Raw genomic sequence first — 8471 nt, forward strand, 5'->3', positions numbered from 1 at the left:
GGAGCGGCCACTGACTCCAGTCTGGGCGACAGAGTGAGACTCCAACTCAAAAAAAAAAAACCTTTCCAGTATATCAAAAACTGTTGAGTTCATAATGATACAACAGCATCAAAATTTGTTGGCCTCTTTTGAGGATGCTAGGAAATTAACTTTTTATTCCAAAACCCAGTACATAAAGGGAAAGAATCAAATATCCATTATGCTTTTTCCCCAAACAAACTGTAACCAGATAGTTTGAGGAAACTGGAAACTTTCTTTTCAGAAGAATTTCAAGTGAGAGATTTAGAATATTATTGCTTTTCTAACCCTAGTAAAATAACGAATTTGAACAATATTTCTCAGTAGCTACTGAAAACCTGACAGGGGGACTTTGTAATGAATTAAGCTGATAAACTCTGAACTCATTGATCATTTTTGACATCACAAAAAGAAGCAGTCTGATAATGCATGGCACATACCTAGCTTTATAGCCCCTTATCCCTTCAAAACCTAAATTTAAACAAGCCTCAAAATCATATCACTACGTGGAAAATATGAGGGTTACAGTTATCAAAATCCAGAATGTGGTAAACTAAACAGGTAAACCACATATGAATGGCAGGGAATAAAAGGGATGTGTGGCAGTTTGTTTCACATTAAAGTAAGCTTTAAGAGACTTGCCGGGCATAGTGACTCACGCCTGTCATCCCAGCACTTTGGGAGGCAGAGGCTCAAGACCATTGTACTCCAGTGGTTCAAGGCCTGCCTGGGCAACTTGGCATGACCTCGTCTCTACATTTAATCAAAAAATTAGCTGGACATGGTAGGGCACGTGCCTATACTTCCAGCTACTTGGACCGCTCAAGTGGAAGGATAGTCCTGAACCCAGCCGGTCAAAGCTGCAGTGGCCATGAGCGTGCCACTGCACTCCAGCCTGGGCGACAGAGTGAGACCCTGACCAAAAAAAGAGAGAGAGAGAGACTTGTCACAGACACATGAGGTCGCTCATGCCTGTCCCAGCAGTTTAGGAGGCAAAGGCAGGAGGATTACTTTAGCTCAGGAGTTTGAGACCTGCGCAGGCAACATAATGAGATCTTGTCTACAAAAAATATTTAAGAAGTAGCTGCAGGTGGTCATGCATGCCTATAGTCCAAACTATTCTGGAGACTTAGGTGGAAGAATCTCCCGAGACCAGGAGGTCAAGGCTGAGGTAAGCCACAATTGTGCCATTGTACTCCAGCCTGGGCAACATAGTGAGACCTCGACTTTAAAAAAAAGAGAGGGAGCGAGAGAGAGACTTGTCAGACTTTGTTTGGATCCTGATTCAAACAATTCTAAAATGACATTATGAGGAATCAGGAAAATGTGAGCACTGACTGGATTTTTGATGGCATTATCATATTAAAAATACATAGTGAAGTATTTACAGATTAAGTATCTTATCTGGAGTCTGCTTTAAAATAGTTTAGGGAGTGGGAGCCTGGGAGTTTAGATGAACTAAGTTTGGCAAAGTGTGGGTAATTTTGAAGCTAATTGTACAGGTTTACTATTTGTTCTAATTTTTTTGTCTTGAAATTTCCATAAGAAAAAGAAGAAAAGATTCATTACAAGCAAAATGTTAGCAGTTGTTATATACAGGTGGTAGCATCTTTTCTATATGGTTAAAACTGTTTATAAATTTGAAGAAAGTATTAGTTGTAGTCTATAATAACACATTTTAAAATATCAATCTATTTTTTATTAGCCCTTCAGATGAGACACAGATCACAAATCATAAACCAGCAGGCCACCCTGAAGAAAATATAAAGGATAATATTCATGAACAGGAAGAAACTGTTACTTCTTATGAATCAACTCCTGAGGTTTCTAGAGGAAATCAAACAGTGGCAGGTAGATATTACACATTTTGTAATTTTCTTACTGGTCCTTCCTCTGAACTTCTAAATTTATTTTCCATGTGGAGATTCTAACAAGGAAGTCACTTCAGTACCTTGACTGCAGGTTAATCAACTTTTGCCCGCTAAGTGTCCCCTCAGGAGGGAGGCAACTGGACAAAGGAAGGAAAGGCTCAGAATCTGCCGTAGAGTCTACTTGGAGATCAGCTCGTTGGTTTTGGTTTTGCTTTTAATTGTAATACATACAGTAAATTTTTCTCATAAGAAGATCCTACTCATGTAACACAAATGCACATGTACCTCTGAATCTAAGATAAAATTTAATTTCAAAACAAGAATTTTTTTGTGTGTGAGTCAGAGTCTCACTCTATCACCCAGACTGGAGTACAGTGGCACAATCCCAACCACCGCAGTCTCGACCTGCTGGGCTCTGGCGATCCTTCCGTCTCAGCCTTCCAAGTAGCTGGACCCACAGGTGCGCACCACCATGCCCGGCTAATTTTTTTTTTCTTTTTTTAGTTGTAGAGACAAGTTCGTGCCAAGTTACCCAGGCTGGTCTCAAACCCCTGAGTTCAGGCAATCCTCTCGCCTCAGCCTCCCAAAGTACTAGGATTACAGGCATGAGTCACCATGCCTGGCTAAAAAAAGAAAATTTTAAAATAATAATAAAGGATAAAAAAACATTTTAAAATGTAACAAAAATGTAAAAAATGTAGCCGGGCATGGTAGCACATACCTGTAGTTGATGCTGGCGTGGCTGTGAGTGTGCCACTGCACTCCAGCCTGGGCAACAGAGTAAGACTCCAACTCAAAAAAAAGTAACATGATGAATGCTGCAATAAAATAATTAAAATTTTTTTAAAACTTGTCTATTGGGAAGAATGTCATGATCAGTGAACAGAAGTGACTGATCTACTAAATAAGTCTATTTCCCATTATAAATTAATAAATTGAAATTATTGTTCTTATACATTTAAAAAAAGGTCCTTCAGACCAGACATTGTGGCTCGCGCCTGTAATCCCAGCACTTTGGGAGGCAGAGGTGAGAGGGTTGCCTGAGCTAAGGGGTTTGTGACTAGCCTGGGCAACTTGGTGAGACCTCATCTCTACAATAAATTTAATTTAAGAGATTAGCCAGGTGTGGTGGTACATGCCTGTGGTTCCAGCTACTTGGAAGGCTGAGACAGAAGGATCGCCTGAATCCAGCAGGTCAAGACTGCGGTGGCTGTGAGTGTGCCACTGCACTCCAGCCTGAGCACAGAGTGAGATTCCAACTCAAAAAAGCAAAAAAAAAGGAAATCCTTCAGTTCTTGGAAAATGTATCTGTCCTTAGGACTAGATTCTCAGAGTATTTACAAACCTGCCACTTTGGGAACCATGGAGCTTTAATATTCAAAGTATAGAATGAATTTGTTTCCTCCAGCCTCTGTTGTGACCCTCATCTGGCTGTTCTGGGTAGTAGAAAATTGTTATCCATGACATATCTGTGTAGTTGTCTCATATTTGTTGGACTCTCTACAAATGTTTTCTTTTTTTTCTTGCTTTATGGTGTTTTGGGGTAGGAATGGGGAATCATACTACTAGTACATATTATCAGCTTTGCTTCCTATAGTTCATAAGCAAAGACCATTTCTAGTTATCCCCCTAACCCTGACCTCTTATAGAAGAGTAAGAACAATGAAATTCAATTATTCGGCTGGATGTGGTGACTAAATCCATAATCCCAGCACTTTGGGAGGCTGAGCCGAGACCAGCCTGGGCAACTTGGTGAGACCTTGTCTCTACAATAAATCAAAAAATTAGTCAGGCATAGTGGCATGTGCCTGTAGTTCCAGCTACTTGGAAGGCTGAGGTAGAAGGATCACCTGAGTCCAGCAAGTCGAAGCTGCAGTGACCATGAACATGCCCCTGCACTCCAGCCTATGTGACAAAGTGAGACTCTGACTCAAAAAAAAAAAAAAAAGAAATTCAGTTATTCAGGACTATTCTTAGGAAGAGCTGCATGGAGCATTTTCTGTCTCTTATATACATATACAAATTTATATCATCAGTCATGTTCCCGTGTAACAAATACTACGCCTTTTTCTTGGCCTCTGTCACTTAAAAGGCAGTGTACACAGTTGTTCCACTTTTTTTTAATCCTCACTGGTCACTTTTGGTTTTTGTGCAGCAGGTATGGATCAAAGTGGTGTGGTAGTGTTAAATCCACAACATTTAAATTGTCTGTAGTAGCCGGGCTCAGTGGCTCAGCCTATAATCCCGTGCCTTTGGGAGACTGAGGTGAGTGGATTGCCTGAGCCCGTGGGTTCGAGACCCGCCTGGGCAACTTGGCGAGACCTCATCTCTACAATAAATCAAAAATGAGCCGGGTGTGGTAGCGTGAGCCTGTAGTTTCAGCTACTTGGAAGGCTGAGGCGGAAGGATCGCCAGAGCCTGGCAGGTCGAGGCTGCGGTGACCGGAGTGGCCACTGCACTCCAGTCTGGGCTACAGAGTGAGACTCCAACTCAAAAGTAAAATAAAATAAAATAAAATAAATTGTCTGTAGTATTAGCTGTGTTGAACTAGAAATGATTCAATGGCACCCACTGATAGACACCCGAAAATTAACCTCACAGCGAAAGGAAAAAAAAAAGAATTTTTAAACAGTCTTCAGGAGACATTCATACTGAATAATTAGCTGCCAGATTAGAAAATCACAACAGAACCAAATACAGTTCTTTCGTCCTTCCGAAAACATGCTGCATTTGTTGTGGGATCACAGCATCAGATTTACTTCTCCAAGTGTGTATTCCAGATTTTTACCTTCTCCCATTTTCTTGGTGTGTTTTAGTGAAAAGTCCGTCCCCGTCTCCTGAGTCTTCGGCATCACCAGTTCCATCCACCCAGCCGCAGCTTACAGAGGGATCACATTTCATGTGTGTGTAGCCTCAGGAGAAGTACGTCATTTCTCTTTGCATGTGCGCTCTACTGCTAGAGGTTTTTACTCAGATTTTATTCATCTGTCGGTTTAGGGAATCACAACTGGGATTAATTCTGGCCTGTATGTAGGGATAGTTGGCAGAACAAGCAGGCCATGTCTTGGAACCAGGCGGTAACTCCGATTTCCAGCCTTGGCCCTTCCAATGATTTGCTATGTGACAGCATTTTCTCTGTCTCTTATTTCATCATCCGTAAAAACAGCAACATTTGGAGGGTTTGACCACGCCAAGACAAGCCTCCCAGTGTCTTGCAGCTGTGCTTCCACTCAACGTTCCTTTCGATAGTCAGACCTGAGAATTCTGTTGAAGTCATTCCATGTTGAGTTTGTAATGTTTTTTACAGTTAGTGTAAAATAAGTTTCTAATTGGGAATTTGTTAATTATTTTAAAGGACAAAGATATGTTTATAGTACAGCCAACTTGATGGAATATTAGAATCTTTAAGGTCTAGCTGAAATCATTTCGAAATAATTAAATCTTTTAAGTCAGGAGTTGGTTACTAAAAAAGTCATGGGATAGGATCGGGGAGAAGGAAAAAGCTTTTCTTGAACAGCTTTCCCTAGAGCATAGACTTAGAATTGAGAATTATATTCTAAATTCTTATTTTTGGACTTTGTAGACAATTGCCCATTTTTACCTATAATTCTGTACTTATAGACACTGTTTTAACTTATTGTGAAATCTGTGTGGTATAGAGTGAGAATTTTGTGTTAGTGCCTTTCGCTTCATTTCCTTTCTCACTGGTGTCTCCCATATCTAGAGATGGTTGATGCTTTAGGATTTCCACCAATTTCTAAACATTTTAAGCAGCAAAAACATACGAGACATGATGGACATTATTACTAACGTCTTTGATTTCTAGATTCTCAAACTAAACGAGTTCAACTTGACTAAGTTTGTTTTGTTTCGTTTTGTCTTTGTTTTTGAATCAGAGTCTCACTCTGTCGCCCAGGCTAGAGGGCAGTGGCACACTTCCAGCAACCGCAGCCACGCACCAGCATGCCCAGCTAATTTTTTTTTTTTTTTAATTTATTGTAGAGATGAGGTCTCACCAAGTTGCCCAGGCTGGTCTCAAACCCATGGGCTCAGGCAGTCCTCTCACCACGGCCTCACAAAGTGCTGGGATTATAGGCGTGAGCTACCATGCCCAGCCGACTTGACTAAGTTTATCCAGTACTGCCTATTTTCTAGAATGTACTTTCTTTCGTACCTTTTTGTAGCAGCTATAATCTGTGTCCTTTTTTTTAGCTGGAAAGATTCATGTTATCCTATTTGTAACTTATGTTTGAGATTATGTTTATCTGGAACCCAAAAGAGGCTTTCCTTTTGGGGGGGAGGGGTCTCAATCTGCCACCCAGGCTGGAGTACAGTGGCATGCTCATGGCCACCGCAGCCTCGACCTGCTGAGCTCAGTTGATCCTTCCGCGTCAGCCTTCTAAGTAGCTGGAATGACAGATGTGTGCCACCACGCCCTGCTAATTTTTTTTTTATTGTAGAGGTGAAGTCTCCCCAAGTTTCCCAGGCCGGTCTCAAGCCCCTGGGCTCAGGCAATCCTCTCACCTCGGCCTCCCAAAGTGCTGGGATTACAAGCATGAGCCACCGTGCCCAACTAAAAGAGACTTTTGTGTGGTATCTCTACAGGATTGAAGTGCGCACTGCAGAGTCGCCAACATTCTATTTATTACAGTCTTATCTGTGTCTTGCCTCTGTCACTCATGTGTTTAAACTTTTAACTTAACATGTTTAGAAGTGATTTTTGCTACTGTTAACAGAATAGCACCAGGCATAGGAAAAATAAACATTATGCTCATTTGATTTCTTCCATGCATCATTGATAGATGACCTCTGTCTGTCTTAGTAGAGAAATGTACATTAAGGGGCCATTCCTTAATGTATATTTGATGTTATTTTTTGGTTTAATAAGCAGGTCGTAATTCATTGTACACAGACCATTCCAATAATTAAGGATGTTCATTGTTAAAACTGAAGTACACTTCCAGGTTCCTTAAGTTGTTACTGGATTTTATTTTGTGTTCCTTTTATTCCAAGAGCCAGTAGCAGTATATACTGTAATGAGGTACAATTATATTGCCAGGTATGTTCTAGTCCCATGGCATGCAACCACCACAAACAACTAGTGGCATGCAAACTTGTATTGTGCATATGTCATCTTTCTGAGCCAATAATTTTGGCACGACTTAGGACAGCTTTACAAGTGACACTGCTGCGTAGGCAGCTCAAGATATTATTGCATATTTTAGTGGAGTTATGCACATCTTTGCTCTTTTTTTGTTCTTTTGGATTCAGCCACAAGTTTGGGTACATTTTTAATTCTGGCTTGCTATTTAATTGCATTACGTTTCTTTGCCTTGTGAATTAAGCTGATGGAAATGAAGAACAATGACCTTTAATTATATTATGTTTTAGAATTTTCATGGCCACGCCTGTCAGTTCTGTTGTTACAGAATGTCACTCTTAGTTACTTTGGGAAATGGTAATTCATTAACTTTGCAGGCGTCAAAGTAATTTCCCCTCTCTTGTTTTTCAGCTCTACTGACTTCTGTTGAAACCATTCAAAGCTAGAGATACAAACCTTCGGCAATGTAAGAAGATATTGTACAGTATATTTTAAATCTATGAAATTCATAGTTCTGATGCTTTTGACCACAGAGCATCATTTTACCACTTCTGGAAAATGTTTATTCCAAAACAGCTTTAATGGCCCATACATACACTCCGTAATCTCCAGGTTATTATTCTGACACCAGCTTGCTGCTATGATTTCAGAGCACATAAGTAAAGGTGCTTCTTAATGTGCGGTCTATAGCCAGAGCCTACCTAGTTGCTGATTTCCAGTTTCTGATGTTTCTTAAGTCTAGGTGAATTTATATTTCTTTTTGCTTTTCAGTACATAAAGTTAGTTATTATTTCCAATGAAGCTTGTTTTTCTTTTTTTCTTCCCATTTTGGCTACTGCAGTGCTTTGTTTTACACTTAATTTGTAAAAAATTTATATATATATTTAAAATGTGCCATCTTATTGCTAAGTGAAGTATGTCCCGTTTTCTGCTATAATTCTCTCTCAGTCAGATTGCAATGTCAGCAGTTACTGCCACACTCTTGTCAGCTTAGAATGTTATCGCTTATCTTTTCTTAAAAAAAAAAATTTAAAAGTGTAGGTATTTTGAAGTACTGGGCTTATACTTCATTGGAATAGATGTGTACAGCAATAAGCAGGTTTTCAGATCCAGTACTTAGTTTGTGTACAAATGTAATTATGTTCATTGTGTATATATTATACAATGAGCACATGTAATGTATTAAAGGCTACTTACTATTGTTTAAATGCAAATGTTCATATCTCATTTCTTTTTTATCATGTTAAATAAATGTTGATGTTCTTAAATCAGTTGTATAAGAATTTTGTTCTTTCCATCTAAAATGGAAAGTCTGGGACTCCACCAACTTCTAGAAGAAAAAGTACTGTTAATCTTATAATCCTAGACAGCATCATAAAAGACCGTTGTCTGTCTATCCCTCCCGTGTCAAAGTTCAGGAACTTGAGGCTCAGAGAGATAAATTGACTTGGCCACAATTTCATTTAATGACAGAATCTTAA

The 8471-nt window shown here is 39.7% G+C and overlaps 1 protein-coding gene across 2 annotated transcripts in view; it reads left to right on the plus strand.

The window, feature by feature from the left end:
- The window catches only part of PLEKHA5 (pleckstrin homology domain containing A5), a 143797-nt gene extending 135539 nt beyond the window's left edge, over window positions 1-8258 (plus strand). Inside the window, exons 28-30 of one of the 2 annotated variants that reach the window (XM_008064322.1) lie at window positions 1724-1869; window positions 4706-4811; window positions 7402-8258. In XM_008064322.1, coding sequence (XP_008062513.1) covers window positions 1724-1869; window positions 4706-4800 — 241 coding nt within the window. In that variant the 3' untranslated portion in view covers window positions 4801-4811; window positions 7402-8258. The remainder of the gene's footprint in view (window positions 1-1723; window positions 1870-4705; window positions 4812-7401) is intronic. The other variant, XM_021715462.1, reaches the window with a different exon arrangement.
- Window positions 8259-8471: the final 213 nt, after the last annotated feature.

The sequence above is a fragment of the Carlito syrichta genome, unplaced genomic scaffold (assembly GCF_000164805.1).
Source record: "Carlito syrichta isolate Samal-C Ts95f unplaced genomic scaffold, Tarsius_syrichta-2.0.1 Scaffold100633, whole genome shotgun sequence".
Taxonomy (NCBI): Eukaryota; Metazoa; Chordata; class Mammalia; order Primates; family Tarsiidae; genus Carlito; species Carlito syrichta.